The following is an 18,285-nucleotide window of genomic DNA, read 5'->3' as shown; positions in this document are numbered from 1 at the left end:
CTTGAGTTGCAAATAACTACACTTTAAGCCAAGAAGTTCCTTTCTATACAGAGTAAGGGTTACTATTTCCTTACTGCTGAAGACATCTCCTGTAGAACATATCAAGAACTGGCCTCTCAACTGTAGGAGGCTTCTCCCACGATAAACTCTAAAGGTAAGAGGGTTTAACTTAGGTCTGACGGACAGAATACACTCGCACTTTGATTATCCCTGTTACAAACAGGACAAATGAACAATGGGACAGCTGAACCTGTTTATGTGGCACCCCCTGCAGAAGATGGCAGCTGAGTGGAACGTGCCACTTCCCCAGTAAGCTGGATTCTTCAAGGGCACAAATAACATGGAAATATTTCAGCCTGTGCAGAGTACTGAAACATGTTGGTAACAGCTTTCTTAAGAAATGGATTTTGGTGGTATTTCCCAAGCCCCCAGTGAAAGATAGCAGGGTAATTTCCATCTGTTTACATCAAAACTCTATTGTTTGTCCCCCCCCCCCAAAGTATTGGGAATAAGGGAGCTGATACAGTACATACTCAAAATCAATTATTAATATTTTTCAATAATTTACAATAAACTGTCCTTGCATGCTTGAAAAATTAGAGAGCAAAAGTAAAAACTTATGGGGGTTCTTAATAATTTGGTAGTTTTGGGATTTTTCCTTTTTATTTAAAAACAGTCCCTAATATTCATCTCTGACAACACAGTAAGATACATATATAAAGTTCATTTCCATGCTTATTACATAAAAATAACTATCAGAAGTATCAGTCTATCAGTGTCAGCTGATATATATCCAATAATGTCACTGCAGAAGGGAAAATAAAACAAACAAATCTAGTCATAAAGCTTACAGTTCAAAACAAATTTTTTTTTTGCATGTTTAACCTTTTTTGTTTGGTGGTTTAGCTGTGCTCTGGTGCAGGCTGATCCCCACGTTAATGGCCTCCAAGCAGATTGGAAAGGAAGCCGGAAGACTTCTTGTTTTGCTGTGTTTCTGCCTCCTGGTCTTGTGTGAGTCCCAATTCACTCTCAATTTGATCCAGCTCTGACTGGTCCAGCAACTCAAAGTCATCACCGTCCTCGGTGTCTGTGTCCTCGGCCGTGCTGGTTGCAGCCTGACAAAGTGCCTGCTGGGCGGCACCTTCCAGCTGGCTTTTGATGGCAGCAGTCACGGCAGCTGTGATGACGTCCCCGGCCAGGTTGCTCATCAACTGGAAGGTCTGGTCCTGGTTCAGTGGGAGGGTGAGACCAGCCGCTGACTGCCTTTCTTTGCCTTGTGCGTGACCACCGGCCAGCTGTTCCTTTTTCCTCTTGAGCTCAGTGGGCAAACCAAGGCTTAATTCGTCTTCATCATTGGTTCCGGTGCCATTTTCCAGAGATGGAAAATCTGACAGATCTCGGGAGAACACCTCCTCGCTAGGTCGGTCCAGATCTGTGAAACACAAAAGTCGCTGCTTAAGCACACCAAAAAGTTGAAACCAAAGTTGTCTGCAAGACATCTGATTTTATTCTGAACCCTCTAGTCAACCTTGGCATTCACCCAGCAGTCTAGGCTGAGATGACTGAATCCACGGAGACTAACAACAGTGAAGTGACTGCCCGCGTACTCTCCTGTGCGGGTGACAGGTGGAATCTGCACTGGGACAGACCACCGTGCCTCCCTATGTGAAACACGATTTAACTTCATTATGAAAAACAAGCCTTTTTAACTCTGAAGACAAGTGCTTTAGTCCCTTTGCACAAGAACCAGGTCTGAGTGGCTGGTAGTGGCCGCTTCCTTTGCTCCTCCCATCCTTGCAATAAATACAGCTGCCAGACATTTCAAAAGAAATTTAATTTTCAATTTTTCTGTCTTCTAAATAAGAGAAAATCTGGAATTGATGCAGAGCTGTTTCTCATACTTAAAAAAAAACAGCTTTTGTGATATAAACCACATATGTAAGATTCACAGTTTAACAATGTACGATCCAATGGGTTTTTTTAAATATATACATACACATTCACAATGATGCAGAACCATCTAGATCTAAAACATGCCATCATCGCAAAAGAAGCTTGTGCCAACACTCACTGAGCATTCTCCCTGAACCCTATCTCAGGAGCCACTAACGGACTCTCCCTAGATTTGGACTTGCCTGTGCCAACCTTTCATATAAATAGAATTGTACACTAAGTGGACTTCTGTGTCTGACTTCTTTCCCTAAGCAGTGTCTTCAGGGCTTGCCCAGGTTGCAGAAAATATTGGGCCCTCATTTATTCTTACAGCTAAGTAATTTATTCCCCGATGCAGATATACCACATTTTCTGTATCTATTCAATCTATCCATTTTCTGTACCTATTCATTGTAACATGACAGAAATAAAGAGTGTTCAGGAGTAACGGCATACCCTCCGAAGTGTCTGTCTGTGGAGTACAGCCTTCTGAGAGGTTGAAGGTCCCATTGTCGGTCCAGGACACCTCTGAGACGTCTGTGTCAGACACGGATAACTCTTTGGCAGCAACCGTGAGGCTAATCTGGGTTAATAAAAACACCATGGCACGTTGTAAACTGGAAAATTCTCAGAAAACCTCCAGAATGTCAGGACAGTGGAAACCAAATGAGTATTCCCTTTTGAAACTGTTCCATTAGCTTGCAAAATAGGAGGACTCCATTAGGAAAATCATTGAGCTATGGTCCAAATGGTGGTCAAACCACACACAAACACATTGAAATTTAAAAAATACCTTAGGACAGAGAGCTGAAAAGTCTAATTCACTGTCATCTTTGTGACTTTTTTCTTTATCTGCTTCTGTTGAGAGAAAAAAAAAAGAGGTTTTCAATTTCCTGGCCAACGTAGGCACAATGTATTATTTTATTACATATTTCTAATGCTTCATTTTTTTATACCCTTACACAATTAATTTTTTTTTTTAAGTCCTAACAAGTTTCAGGCTTCACAAAATGTCTCCTTTACAAAGAAAACATCCCAGGCAAGTGATTCTCCCAGTGTGTGAGCTGCAGTTTTCTCATCCCTGGGGACTTTCCAGGAGAGCACATGGCAGAGGTTGCATCCTAAACAGACACTCCCGACGAGGTGCACACAGCTCGGCCCTGTAAGCTCGCCAGGAGGTTCTGATGCAGGCCATAGTTGGAGACTTCATCCAAGCAGAGGCCCCCTGAACAAGTAAACGTGTTAGAGTCTCCTGCTTTCTTTCACGTCCCTTTTCCTTCAGTTCCTTCTATGTGGCTCCCAAACTCTTAGCCCTGCCTTTTTTAATAAAGGTCCAATAAATAATAAAGAGCAGAATACAGAGATGTTAACATTTGTTTTCTCTCCCCTGACAATCCATACGAAAAATCTAATTTATGAAGCCAGTTTTGAAGTACAGGAGGTAAAGCAGATAAATCCCATATGGGCACCGGTTCAAATCCCAGCCGCTCCACTTCTGATCCAGCTCCCTGCTCATGCCTGGCAAAGTGGCCAAAGGTGCCTCAAGGTTTGGGCGTCTGCACCCATGTGGGAGACTTAGATGAAGCTCCTGGCTCCCTTGTGCCATCCAGGGGGTGAACCAGTGCATGGAAGATCTCTCTCTAATGCTTTCAGGTATAGAAAAAAAATTTTTTTTTAAAAAGCCTTTCTATGTAACTATATTTTTAAGAGAAAAAAACAACAGCCTTCAACTAGGAAAAGGCTAGGTGTGTGTTACTTCAGGAGACTAGCCTCTATGACAAATGTTTAGCCTCTGAATTGCGTTGAAGATGATTTCATAATAAATAGACCACTACTAATAAAGATAATTAAATATGATAATAGACTCCTAATGCCTCCTTTCAGGCATGGAACCTGAAATTAAGACTTTACCTACCAAATCGCTCACGTTTCTTCTGATTAATATATTCTCCAATTCCGAAATCTAACTTTAGCAAAGTGGACTTGATTTTGCTGTATATTTTTTGTCCAATATCATTACACTTAAATAACGGACACAAGAACGCGCACAACACTGAAAAAAAAGAAGAAGTGTAAGTAAAACGCCCTCTTCAAAATGCTACGTCTCAGGCTGTCTCCGCATGGGCTTTCAGAAGATGGGATTTCAGAAGTGTAATCAAAGCTTTTCTACCACACACTCACCGAGGGCTCAGTGTCACTTTCAGACCTGCAATTAGATCAATTCCCTGTTAACCTCAAAATCTGCAGAAAAATTATGTTCACTCAGATAATAGTTCTAGGTCAAAACCTCAACTCTATTTACTAAATGCCGATTTTACCATGGGAAAGATACTATTGATTAGCATGTCATCAGAAATATTTGGACAATAACTTTCTCTCTTCTGGTTAGTGTGAACTGTAAGTGTGGTGAATACAATCTGTTTAACACCCTCCCCTTCCCCAATACCTTTTCTCCAGGGCCTCCTAAACAAGGTAGACCAGAAGGCGATGCTACATGTGTTCTACTCTGCAGAAGGGGTTGGGGTCCTGACTGTTTTCCTTTATGTTTTACATTAGAAATACAAAAAGAAATGAAGATTGCTGCACTGAAACTACTGTGTTGTTACTTATATGTTGTTGTTAGGAAATGTCAAACAAGAATTGGAAACTCACATATTTTTAGAGGCTGAGGAACTAAGATTTTAAAAGCCAGTATTAAAAAATGAACAAAACATGAAAGTTACAGGAGAGTATTTGCCACGTGGTCCAGATCTTCATCTCTTTCAGTAGCAGAAAATGTGTACTTTTTAAACAGCACTTGAAAATTATGACTGGCAGACAATAAATTGCATATATTTAAAGTGGATAAACTGGTGAGTTTCAACACATGCATTCACCCAAGAAACTTTCTAGCAGCCCAGAGGTTTCCTCCTGTCTTCATTCATCTCTCCCTCCTGTCTCCTGCCTCTCTATCCCACCTCACACCTCATCCCTAGGTACCCACTGATCAGCTCTGTCAACAGAAATTAATTTGACTGCTTTAGAAATATATATAAAGGATTATACAGATTATACTCTTATCTGGCATCTTCCCCTCAGCCTAATTATCTTGAGAGGCATCAGTAGAGCTGCCTTGACATACACAGCGATGGCTATGAAATAAGTACATGAGGGCTCGGCAGCGTGGCCTAGTGGCTAAGGTCCTCGCCTTGATCCCATATGGCCGCTGGTTCTAATCCCGGCAGTTCCACTTCCTCTCTATCTCTCCTCCTCTCAGTATATCTGACTTTGTAATAAAAATAAAATAAATCTTAAAAAAAAAAAAAGAAAGAAGTACATGAGTAACTTTAAGCCCCAGCTGTAACCCATTGTGGGAATACACCATAGTTTGTTCATACATCACTCAACAGACATATGGATTGTCCTCTGATTTTGGCTGCTGCAAAGAAACCTGCAATGAGCAAGTCTTTGTGTGTATAAATTGTTACTGGAGAGTGTGAGCCCTTAATTCACCCAATTAGGGTGCTTCGCTTGGATTAGGTCACTAGGCTAGAGTCCCCATGCTTGCAACCTTGTGGCTTCATGAGGACAGAGACAGAGACACAGAGAGACACACACATTCCCTGTCTCTTGCCATGGGAACCCTATGCCACTGTGGGGCTCTACCAGGAAGAACACTATTGCTGGGGCCTGATTGATCTTAGAGCTAAACTTTCAAAATTATGGCTCAAAATAAACATCTTCAATTTTTAAGTTATCCTCCTTAAGGTACATTTTTAAAGTAACAAAAAGCTTACTAATATTTGAATCTTCCATTTTTCTTGGATCAACATCTAGCTGTGGGATGGCTGGATTGTATTGTTTTTAAGGAATTGCCAACATGAGTGCAAGAATCTTATCTACGCCCCAACAGTGTGTGAGAATTCCACTTCCTGCATGTCCTTCCTAATACCTGATAGGGTCAACCTGTTTGAAGTTCAGCAATTCTGGTGGAGGTGCACTGATAATTTAATTTGTTTTTAATTAATCTTTGAGTCAAAGAACATGTACAAAGGTAAAAATGTTGGTGCAATTGCAAAGAGTGAAGTAAATATTTATAGTTTTATTGCTATAAAATAAAATTATTTCTAATCCTGCCTTTCACAGCTGTTCTTCACATTTTAAAATATAAATATATTTCTAAAAGGAGAATCATTGTACAGTAGGAGATTAGAGTCATTATAAGAACTCATCCATCTTCAAAACAATGGCCTGGTGACCACTAAATGATATCATAGGCATTACACAAATGAGCCAAGAGTTCCACTATACTTACACAGTAGGTAGCTGAGTATAACCCCAGGAATGTAACTTCCCAAGATCGTAAAAAATGTGCATATACTGCAGACCAGGAGACAAAACTAGAAATAACAGAAATAGCACAGAACAGTTATGAATAACACCAAGACACTTTAGCATATACACACAATTATGTATCTATAATGTGACCTATCAGATTATGTCGAATGTTTTTCCAACAGGTCGTTTCTATGTAGGGTTAACTATTGACGACTGCGTTCAACTAGCGTTGGTCCACTTCAGTGTTTAGTAATAATCCTTTGGAAAGCGCGGAAGCCAATTTCTGATGCTGAGAATCACGGCTGCTGGGTCCAGTGTTACAGAAATTGGAGACTTCTATAAGAATCTAATATGATAACTGTTATGTTGTTCAATTAAACCTAAGGCCAGAAGCAGCCTCCTTCCTAATTGTACACAAGCCTCAAACTGACCTCCCTTCTGGGTCTCCTGCAAACCAGAGGCAAAGGAAATAAAACTCCTCTGGTGCAAACGGATTCTTTTCCTTCTCTCTGCCGGTTGCAAAAAAAAAAAAAAAAATCTGCTTTTAATAAAGTTTAAAAACAGTCCACTGAAAACCTCCCTAATTCCCATTAGAAATGCTAAGACAAAATTTTTCCTTATAAAGCATTCATCTGACTTCTACCCTGTAGTCTTAAATCTTTTTTTTTAATTTTGGCTTTAAATGATTGTATTGTTTTAAACTGAGAAAAGAGCAAAGAAAATCCATTGAAAGACGCATAAAGAAGGAATATACACCTCTGATTAACAACTGATTGAGAGCGAGCAAGTTGAAATGAATTTCAGGCTGATTTTTTGCTCTTTGGCGCAGGGTTAATGAATCAGCTAGTCAAAAGTAGACCATGGACTTGTGAAACAAAAATAAGAGCTCTTTGTGTAATCATAAGAGCTCTTAGAAGAAACTGGAGTCCAGAAAGGAAATTGAAAAGCAAAGGCCCTAAGAGTGAAAGGAACAAAAAGCCAATAAAAATGTCACGACTTTGGGGCCAGAACTGTGCGTAGTGAATAAAGCTGACACCTGCAATGCAGGCATTCCATGTGGGTGCTGGCTCATGCCCTGGCTTCCTGGCTGCTCCACTTTCAATCCCGCTCCCTGCTATTTGCCTGGGAAAAGCAGCAGAAGCTGGCCCAAGTTCTCGGGCCCCTGTGACCCATGTGGGAGACCTGGAAGAAGCTTGTGGCTCATGGCTTTGGCCTGGCCCAATCCTGTCTATTGTGGCCATTTGAGGAACGAACCAGCAAATGGAAAAGCTTTCTCTTTCTCTCTCTCTGTCCCTCTGTAACTCTGACTTTCAAACAAGTAATTTTTTTAATCACTACATGCAGAATTCAGCTATGCACATGGATCTCTTATCTCCTTGCTGTCTGAACACGATATTTGAATTATGTCCCTATGCACATATTTAGATCCCCAAATCACAGGTTGACTTTAGGAGGTGGAGCTTAATCCAATTTCAGTGTCTATGAGGAGGGCCTGGTAGGCGGTCCCAGGGCCGGGTGGGGCAAGCCCTCCGAAGGCCGATCTCAGGAGAATGCTGCCAGTCTACTTCTGCACCAGCGCATCATGGTTGCTACAGAGACGCACTGCCACTGCCGTCCTCAGGCCCTACCAGCTGGCCGCACCCATGGGTCACCCGTTGGTGAGACCGTCTCAGGCTGAAAACCCACAAAACTGAGAGTCAGAATAAACCTCTTTCCTTCCTAAGCATCCTGTGCCAGGCATTCCATTACAGGGATGAAAAGCTAACCAGCGCAGCCCTCAATTGGTAATATCATTATGTTAAGCTAATTGACAGGACACATTAACGTGATCCAGGGCAGAAATCTGAAGCTTTGAACCTTCCAAAAAATATCTTTCATGATTTCAGTACAACAGGTATCAAAATAACATCATGTCCCTACATGGATATCCACTCTAAAATTTTCCTCCAGTGATTAAAAAAAATCCATCCAACATTGACACTAACATGCTAAAATACCATCAAGCAGATTTCTATTTAATACGATTTATATGACTGCCCATAAATGGTACAATGAGAGGGATCTTAAATGCTGCCCTCCTTAGGAACTTGATGGCAAGATGGAACTGACCAGGCCTGTTGACGGTTCTGCACCCACCCAGGCTGGCAAGCCGCTGGCCACAGTGTAAACACATGCACTCCTTGTCATCCTTTCCAACCACTTCAGGCTACCCACCTTACAGAGTTTTATCTTAGTTAGAAAAATACCCATCCCATTTAATAATCATGGTGAATGTTTTTGCCCAAAGTTTTCTTCCTTAAATAAAATCTCCACTTTCTGTATTAAAAGCAAGATTCATTTATCCCTGAAAGCACAGTCGGTGGACTCTACGTTTTTTCATCACTGATTCCAGAACCAGACCAAATGCCTTAGATGAAATTCTTAAAGTCATTTTTTGTTTGACTGATAACACCGATCACTGCTCATTCTAGTGAAAGAGTTAGATAAACACAAATGAAACATAAAGCCAATTCAATTTCAAAATGTGAAAGTGAGTCTCTTTTTTTTCTGGAGCTGACAAATGTTTTTTGAACCTTGCTGACAGCTTTTATTGCCAATATTTCTAGTACATTATCCTCAGAATTTGAGAACTCTTGCAAGATGATGAAAGCATTCTTTCATTTCCAAGGACAAAAATACTGGAAAACTTACCTTGCCAGGACTTTGTTGTTTAAAAAGAGACATTTCCTGAAGAAATATGCTGAAATTCATCCATGATTCTGCAATACAGTGGCTGAGCCTGGGTCTTTCATCTGGTTTAGAATTAACAACCTCCCAGCTGAAACGAGGGGGGAAAGGGAGAGAAAAAATCAGTAACAACTTTAGGTGGTTCATCTGTGACTTCAGCAACTATTTGTTGAGCATGCACAGCTGGTCACTCTCTCAGGACAAGCCTGTGATTGCAGAGGTGAACCAGCCATGCACACACTGTCTCAGGAAGCTGCAGTGCCAAGAGAAATGACTAGATACATGACGAATGATCCAATTCTAAAGGAAACCCTCAGGGAGAAGCAAGAGTGGAAGCATCAGGGAACCTCTTCTTGAAGAAATCATTTCTTTTTTCTATTTTTAAAGCTCAGGTCTGGAATGAAAGAGCAGTTTGGCATGAGGGTTCCAGATAGAACAAAGTTAACAAATGCAGAGACTGAAGCAGGAAGTGGCCGAAAGCTTGGTCCTGCTGAAGCCTCAGGGGCAGCGAGGTGGGACAGCACAAACCTGGAAGGCAGACCTGCTATTACAGGGCTGGCAGGACCTGTTACAAACCTGCTAAGCCTTAAGAAGTAGGAAGCTACAGTGCTTTTTAAAAAACAATGACACTAAGCCTCATCATAAACACAAACCATGGGTTTCTCATTAAAAGAATGGTTGGTCAATTCTACAAAAAAAAAAAATGGTTAAACTCAACCAGTTCTCACAAGAAAAACTATTTCCTAGAGTATCTTTTCCAGCCATCATATGGAAAGTGCTTGATGGGATGCCTAGGCCAGACAAGGTGCTGTGTCCTCTCATTTTCCCGCAGGAACTTCATTATGAACAAGAAAAACTACTCCAAAAAGAACATGCCAGCAAGCACATTTTTGCCTAAAATTACACAGACATCAAGCTTAAACACTGCTACTCTTGCAATCCTTAGTCATAAAATATACTACACTTCAAACACACTATTAATACTAAGGCTTTCAGATTGATACATGCAAGAGATAATTAGTGCCCACCCTGCAGAAACCACTGCTACTGAGCTTTGGCTGTGGTCATAAACCAAGCAGCAAACTGACTAGTAAAACAAGAGTCACTAGTCAAGTGGCATCTGAGCTGTGTTTTGAAGACTTTCATCTGAAGCTGATCTCTGGATGCAACTCTGGCAGCCCTAAGAAAAATCACCACTACCTTGACCCAATGTGCTCAACCACACAAAAGTTATCCAAGTATAATTTCACTACTTGTAAAATTTCGCTCATTGTAAGGCAGTTTGTAAATTAAAGTAATTTTTGAAAAATTACTTCAAAGGCAGAGGGGTGGAAAAGGGGTGGATGGGAAGAGGGCGGGGCGGGGGAAGTGAGTGCATGATGAAAGAGAGAGAATGCATGAGAATCTTCCATCTGCTGGTTTGTTCCCCCAATGCCCAGAACCACCACAGTGGGGCTGGGCTGAAACCAAAAGTCCAAACTCTGTCAGCCTCTCCTGCCATCTCCCAGAGTGCACCTTGGGCAGGAAGAGGAAGCTGAAAGTGGCATGCTGATGTGGGGTGCAGGTGTCCCAAGTGCACCAAATGTCCATCCTTAACGTTCCCTTTTTTCAAGATAAATTCTAATCCATGTCTACGTGAGCAAAGTATCACTGAAAAAAGGAGAGAAATAATGAATCCACTCTTCCATCCTCTTTGCTCTGTGAGCCTAGCTAATGCCAGAGTACCAGTGAGCTTCCAGCTGTCTGGGCTCACATTATTTCAGACCATAGACGTTTCCTAAATGATTTCCTGCCTGTCTTAAGAAATGGACTCTCAGGGCCTGGCAACATGGCTGAATGGCTAAAATCCTCGCCTTGCACACCTGGGATCCCATGTGGGCACCAGTTCTTGTCTCGGCTGCTCCACTTCTGGGCCAGTTCCCTGAGAATAGCCTAGAAAAGCAGCAGAGGATGGCCCAAAGCCTTGAGACCCTGCATCCACATGGGAGACCCAGAGGAGATTCCTGGCTCCTGGTTTCAGATTGGCTTAGCTCCAGCCATTGCAGCCACTTGGGGAATGAGCCAGTGGATGGAAGATCTTTCTCTGTGTATCTCTCTGTAAGTCTGCCTTTCCAATAATAATAATAAAATCTTTAAAAATGGACTTTCAGGTGTCTAGCTCGTCCCTCAGTTTACTTCTGAAATATTAAATTCCTGCTGGCTAGAGCCACAGAAAATTACTTTTTAAAGGAATGGTGCTTTCCATAGATGCTGGAATTTGTTCTAATACTACCTTTAGGATTCACATCTCAGAGGTGACATATATTTCTAACATTCTTTTTACTACTTTGGTAAATAAACACCCTAAAATTGGAAAGGAGGCTATCAAAATTACCAATATAGAAATAGTATTCCCAGAACAAATGAGTCCTGGGAAATGTAATAAGCGCATGACATAAAAATAAATGTTGAGGGACCGGCGTTGTGGCACAGCAGGCTAAGACACCACCTCTGACACAAGCATCCCACACGCGCAACAGTGAGTCCTGGCTGCTCTGCTTCTGATCCAGCCACCAGTTCCTCTGACTTGGAAAGGAACAGAAGATGGTTCAAGAACAGGGGTTCCTGCCAACCCTACAGGAAATATGGAGGGAGCTCTTGGCTCTGGGCTTCAGCCTAGCCTCCCGCTGGCTGTTATGGTCATCGGTGGTGCGAACTAGCAGACAGAAGATGTCTACCCATGGGTATGTCTGTTTGTCTCTTTATGTAGCTCTGCTTTTAAAATAAATACATAAATAAATCTTTCAAAAGTTCAGCTTATGTTGAAGAACACTGAATGGGAACATATCTGACCACCATGGTGAGGAAGACACGTCACTCCATGCTTCTTTCAGTGAGACATAAACCTAAAAGAGTTGCTCTTGGGGAGTTTGAAATTGTGCAGAGATAACTTAGGAGGGTCATAGCACACATTTTTTAAGATTTGTTCATTTATTTTTATTGCAAAGTCAGATATACAGAGAGGAGGAGAGACAGAGGAAGATCTTCCGTCCGATGATTCACTCCCCAAGTGACCGCAATGGCTGGAGCTGATCCAGTCTGAAGCTAGAAGTCAGGAACTTTCCTCTATGTCTCCTAAGCGGGTGTAGTGTCCCACGGCTTTGGGCCGTCCTCGACTGCTTTCCCAGGCCACAAGCAGGGAGCTGGATGGGAAGTGGAGCTGTCGGGATTAGAACTGGCGCCCACATGGGATTCTGGCGCATTCAAGGCAAGGACTTTAGCTGCTAGGCCACCAGGCTGGGCACCACACACTTCAATGGCCCTCCACTGACTCTACCTTTGGAAACACCAAAGTTCAATTTACGCCACACAAAGCTAAATAATTTGAAACAATGTGAGACGTTGGATGCCGATTTTTCAGACTGCCTTATTTTGTACACCCAGAACACGTAACCAAGTTTCGTCAGCTGGTTTGGAACAGAGCCAAAATCTAAGGCCCAGACTCCTAATTTCAAACCATTGTGTTTTCCTTAAAACATGGGCTCTCCTCCAAAGTTAAAAGAATTCAATGACATCCTTGCAAGACGCCGCACTGTAAGTTAGATCATGAAGAAACAGGTCACATCCCTCCCTGCTCTGCTTCCTAGATCCAAGAGGGATAAGGTGAAACTAGCCAACATGGACGCGGCACCAAGTGGGATGAGCTCTCGCCAGGACAACGGAACACCTCATGTGAAGAATCCAAATACCATGTAGAATACGAGTTTCATGCTTGGAGGTTGGCCAATATGTAAGCCACGCTGTGTATGCAGACAAACATGGAGTTCCTCCATAGGAGATTCGAGGTTTTCCTAGACAGCCCAGTTTGGAAAACACATACCCAAGGAAAGAATTCCCCGTGCATTCCACACGAGGCTTGGGAACCAGATATTCCCCATGATGTCTGGCTGTCTTCCCACCACTCTTGGCACTCACCAATGTGCAATGTAAGCCCCAAGTAAGGGGAAACAAAATATACCTAAGGTTTCCAAACACTCAGTGTTCTTAGCAAGTTCTTAACCAAAGACTGCAAGTCTTTTATGATTGAGTTTATCCAAGGAAAAAATGAAGTAACCACAGCTGTATTAACTCCCTGTTTCAGACAGAAGCAGCACATATTTAAAGAGAAGTAAGTTTCTTTGGCTGGTTCTTCATCTGCCCTGCTCCTTGCTCTCTCTCTCTCCTTCCAACCCCCTTCCAGAACGCTCTTGCCTTCACTGGAAGGGGAACTGTGAGCACTCTCCCGCCACAGGAAAAGGGATGTCCTTTTTCCTGGTGACCATCTCCAACTGTTCCTATTTTCAGCAGGATCAACAGTCACTGTAGAGGAATCACTACAACTCGCAGTCTCAATGTGCCCATGTCCCCCTTCAGATGGGCTCTACCCATCGACAGCTGTAAATACTTTCCTATAGAGGATCTAAACAGAGGCCCCAGGGATGCCACTGGGTCATGTTTTCCAAAGGAACAGCTACGCAAGTGTTGACAAGGGACATTCTGTGACTGAGATAAGCTGCTGTTGACCAAAGAACCCTCAGCCAGGGCAAGGTCCTTTCCGTGATTTTACGTTCCTGAGAAACGCGGAATAAACATGACTCAGAACACTACTCAAACATCCTCGTATCACCCCAGAAAGCAGCTCTGGCTCCCTGGTAGCCTGGGAAGCCGATGCCCCTTCTTCCCACCCCCATCTCCGTTTTAGAATACAGGTAGCGGGTCTGCCCCAATATGCCATGCATTCAGTTTCTAACACTGGGTGTGTGTAGTACCCTGGACACTGTTTACACAATAGCTATCCAGAGCTCAACACTGGTGGAGCAGGCCCGGGGCAGCTAAGAAATGAGCATGTTGTCACAGACATTCCAGGTGTTTCTGAGGCCAGTGTTTCTCACCTGGGGACACCCATGAGAAAGTTGCGTAGAATCCCTCTCACCTATAAACAAGAAGGGGATCTCTGCTTGTGGGGACGTGGTGTGGTACAGACCTGATTTACTCTCCTACCTGAAACCATACACAGAGAGAAAAGAGACGCAGGAACAACGATTTGCATGACCCTGAACATTAGGGAAGGACGAACAGGGACTCCTGGCGGGAACAGGAAATCAGTGAGGGAGCCCTGCAATCAGCCAGAACAGTGTCCTGTACATTTCCAGGTTATGGGGTAAGGAAGAGCTGCCAAGATGGAACCTGGCAACTGGCTGGGTTGAGGAGACACAAGAGACCCCAATATGCAAGATAGAGTATTGCAGGAAACAGATATATAATATATACACACGCAGTAATGTGTTTAATTATATATAGCATAATTATATATGTGTCACATTACAGAATATATAACATGTAATATATGCAATATAACATTATATATATGATCATACATATTTTATGGTGCATATACAATAATATACATTATACATAATATGTTATATAATATACAAAGAGGTCATATCAGGAATTCAGAGGCCAGACAAGAGCCATCAGAAAGGACCAGAAGGAACAACGTCTTGTGACAGGAATGGCATCCAATCCCACGAGCCAGACAAAACCTCCAGATGCCTGGACCCTGGCAAATGACTCAAGAGTCTTGGCTCAGCAGCGGAGAATAGCCTCAAACTCAGCCGAGCGCAAGTGCTGCCTACCATTCTTAAACGGAGACCCCCAAGTGATCGGCACCACCCAAACCCCTCACCTGGCATATCCAGGAACGTGAAGCTGCAGGGTTTGCTGTGAGCCAGCTCTCACACAAACTGGGATCTACATGGTTCTTCCTTTCTCAATTACTGTGTTCCTTTTTAAAAAACTTTCTTCAGCCAACCCAACATTTGAATGTTTCATTGCAGATGTGTCTGTAGAATTCAGTGCCCTGTGGTCAGAGTTTGAGAATGCACCACCTGGTCTTCTCCATTAGGGGGTTCTGTCAGACTATAAAATGTGACTCTTGGGCTCTTCAAACACTGGCTGTAATTCTGGCACAGGGAGAAAGCACTAATTCATCTATTGCACTACAAAAAAATAACACGGAAACAAACGGACCTAGGCACAGAAAAACATTCCTCCATATCACTTCACTTTTCATTTTCACTAAACAGGCACCGCACACATAGTAACTGCTGGTCACCACATCTGGCTCCAGGTGTTTAAAGATGATGAAGGTGCAACTCCCAGCCAAGCAGCGAAACATTTCTCTTTACTTTAGTCTCCTCTCGAATACACAGAAATTCTAAATCATCTTCAAGCTTTTCAAACCCCTACATATTCACAGTATAATAATCATTTCCAAAGATATTTCAACATTTTCTATCATCGAACCTCCAAGAACAAAAGATGGTATTTCATACTCTTTATGGTTCCATTCTTAGGAGATGGCAAATAAAGCCAAACAATGTTTTTCACAAAGTTAGCTATGTCATCAGCCCAGACTGAGAAGCCTGGGGAGCGGGGAGCAGGGGAGGGGAAGAAAAAGGATCTGTCATAAGCTGAGATGCCACCTAGCAACGGTGACCAACAGCTGCTGTAACCTTTACACCTATAAATACGCCCTGGCCTGGAGGCCTCTCGTTCTCAGCTGGTGACGAAGGGTCGCATGCTCTTATTGGTGATGAACACCTGCTGATGCTAATGCCTGGTGAATTTTTCTTAGAAAGGTCAGTCCGTATCTGGTTACAGGTCTTCCTACTTCTTAGTGCGATGTGCTGGGATGTTTGTAATCCTGCAGACACTTGCAATGTTCCTCAGCATGTGCGTACACGCATGCAGGCGGTGCTAAACAAGAACGGGGATACACTTCTCCGCCCACACAGTCACAGAATCAGAGCCATGACAAAGCAAACAAGATGTGTCAACTGGAGGATTAAGTAAGCAAACACAAGATTAAGAAATTACATAGTACTCAACTTGTAGTCTTCACTTTCTCAAATGAGTGACATGACTGTCCCCTTTCCCCAACCCCAGGGACTGGGAGGCACCAGCTGAGTGGTTGAGTGTCTGCTTTTGCTGCGCAGACAGGCTGAGCTCTATCTTCCTTGGGGCAATTCGGGGTTCTACTTGGTGCTCTACGTCTTTAGACCAGGCTTAAAATAAGTCAGAGATCAGTGACTGACTGTGTGAGGTTGCCCCTTCCTCATCACAGGAAGCACAGGTACTACCCCAGGTGGTCACCAGTGACCTAACCCACCTTGGGAAGGCTGACTGTAGAGAGCCAATCATGCAACATATGTGCTTGTGCTTCCAAGTTTCTATGAGCAAGATGCCAGTTAAAAATCACTTTTCCACCTCTTCCATCTTACTACCTTTCTAATGGCTGAACTTTAATGAGCCCACGCATTAGCAACATACATTCCATCAACCAGAGTACAAGCGTGTACTTGAGACAAGCAGATCAAACAGCCTCTCACTGCTGAATGCCAAGATTAACTCCTGTCACTATCCCTGAGGGAAGGAGAGATTTCTACTTTATCTCTGAAGAACAGATAACATCAGAAAATCAAGAAACATTTCTCCAGAACAGAACAAAGGTTACTGATCTGCACTGAAGCTTTTCCTTGCCTTCTATTTGGGAACCATAATTTCCACTGAATCACAGTCTAACATTAACTGCAATTGCAGTCCAAAGTTGTCTCTTCTAGCCTTTTAAAAAAATTTTTCCTGTTTATATGAAAACTGCAAGAATATTAAATAATAAAACATATTATTTTGTTTCCAGTGTTAAACAATTCACTGACAATAGAGTACATCTCTCATTCCTCTTCATAGGTAAGTCAGACACTAGAAGACACAACCAATGGCTTTTAGAGGAACTCATCTTACTGAGAGGATCAGACTCTTACTGGTCACAAAGAGAAACGTGGTGATCTCATTACTGTGTCTCCTTCCTCCAAAGCAGATGGTGAGCACTGAGTGTCAGGCTTTTACGGCGAACACCCCACCTGGGACACTTGTGTCAGAGGACGGCAGGTGGAATCCTTTCTCCAATCCCGATTCCAGCTTTCTGCCAGTGCACACCCTAGGAGGCAGCAGCGACTGGGATCCTCACACCCACGTGGGAGCCCTGGATTGCCTCCCCACCTTCTGAATTCAGATCAGCCCATTCCTGGACTCTGCAGGAATTTGGAGAGTAAATCAGATAAAAAGTCTCTCTTCTTGCTTTTCTTTCTTCGCCCTCCTTCCCTTCTTACCTCCTTCCCTCTCTGCTCTCTCATTCAAACATAAGTAAATGAATACATGTTAAAGAGCAGATGTGACGGGTATCCACTGTGTGAATAATGGAGAACTGGTTTCATAAAGTGTTCAATGATAGCATGCAGAGGATGTGGGGATGGGCCTGTGTTAGTGGGTGTGGAGGGCAAAACAAAACAGGGTGGGCCAAGGTGATCTTCCTGAAATGCTGTCAAGAGTCTGACCAAAAAATTATGACAAAGGAATGAGTGGGAAAACCCAACAGAAACACGCCCCCACAGCGTGCTGCTTGGAAGGAGTCTTTTTCTCTAGGGCAAGTGGGCAGCGGTGGAGAATAGGGAGGGTAAATTCCAGAACAGGTTATTGCTCCCAGTGAAGGGTAGGCCAGGAAAATAAAGGCATAAAAAGATGACTGCCCGCCTGCTTAAACAGCTTCTATAGGGACACATTTCCTCCAGTTCCCCCAACAGGCACAGCAGCAATAGGAAGAGCCTAACTGAACAGGATTGGGTTCCTTTGTCAGTGTCTCATTTCCACCATGCAGGCAGTGCGCCTATGCCACAAATCACATAAGCAGCTCCTGAAAGCAAGGACTTTCAGAGTTCCTCCAGCACTTCATTTCCATTCACGTTATTAACTTGCCCAGAAAAATTCACCTCTAAAAATCAGCATTCCTGGGACCTAGCATCCATCGGGATCCCACATTGGCACCTGCTTGTATCTCAGCTGTCCCACTTCCCATCCAGCTCCCTGCTTGTGGCCTGGGAAAGCAGCAGAGGATGGCCCAGGGCCTTGAGACCCTGTACCCACGTGGGAGACCTGGAAGAAGCTCCTGACTTCTGGCTTCAGATCACCCCTGTTCCAGTCATTGAGACTGCTTGTGGAGTGAATCAGCGAATGGAGTATCTTTCTCTATATATCTCATTCTCTCAGTATATCTGGCTTTCCAATAAAAATTAAAATAAATCTTAAAAATCAACATTCCTTGGTGAAAAGGAATAGAGTAACTAAATGAGACTGGAACCTTCTGTGCAGCCACAGTGAAAGTCCTCCCATCTGCTGCCGACAGCCACAGCACCAGAGTTCTTGGACGGCAGAGTTTTTCAGGATGTTCTG

At 43.1% G+C, this 18,285-nt stretch overlaps 1 protein-coding gene across 3 annotated transcripts in view; it reads right to left on the bottom strand.

Moving 5' to 3' along the window:
- Positions 1-644: 644 nt before the first annotated feature.
- RETREG1 (reticulophagy regulator 1) overlaps positions 645-18,285 on the bottom strand; it is a 100,542-nt gene continuing 82,901 nt past the window's right edge. For all 3 annotated transcript variants that reach the window (XM_004583627.3, XM_012926571.3, XM_012926572.2), the window contains 6 exons: positions 8,941-9,067; positions 6,227-6,311; positions 3,848-3,985; positions 2,726-2,790; positions 2,389-2,515; positions 645-1,432 (listed from right to left, as the gene is read on the bottom strand). In XM_004583627.3, coding sequence (XP_004583684.2) covers positions 936-1,432; positions 2,389-2,515; positions 2,726-2,790; positions 3,848-3,985; positions 6,227-6,311; positions 8,941-9,067 — 1,039 coding nt within the window. In that variant the 3' untranslated portion in view covers positions 645-935. The remainder of the gene's footprint in view (positions 1,433-2,388; positions 2,516-2,725; positions 2,791-3,847; positions 3,986-6,226; positions 6,312-8,940; positions 9,068-18,285) is intronic.

This window comes from Ochotona princeps, chromosome 23 (genome assembly GCF_030435755.1).
Source record: "Ochotona princeps isolate mOchPri1 chromosome 23, mOchPri1.hap1, whole genome shotgun sequence".
Lineage (NCBI taxonomy): Eukaryota > Metazoa > Chordata > Mammalia > Lagomorpha > Ochotonidae > Ochotona > Ochotona princeps.
This window is presented reverse-complemented; position numbering and strand designations above follow the sequence as displayed.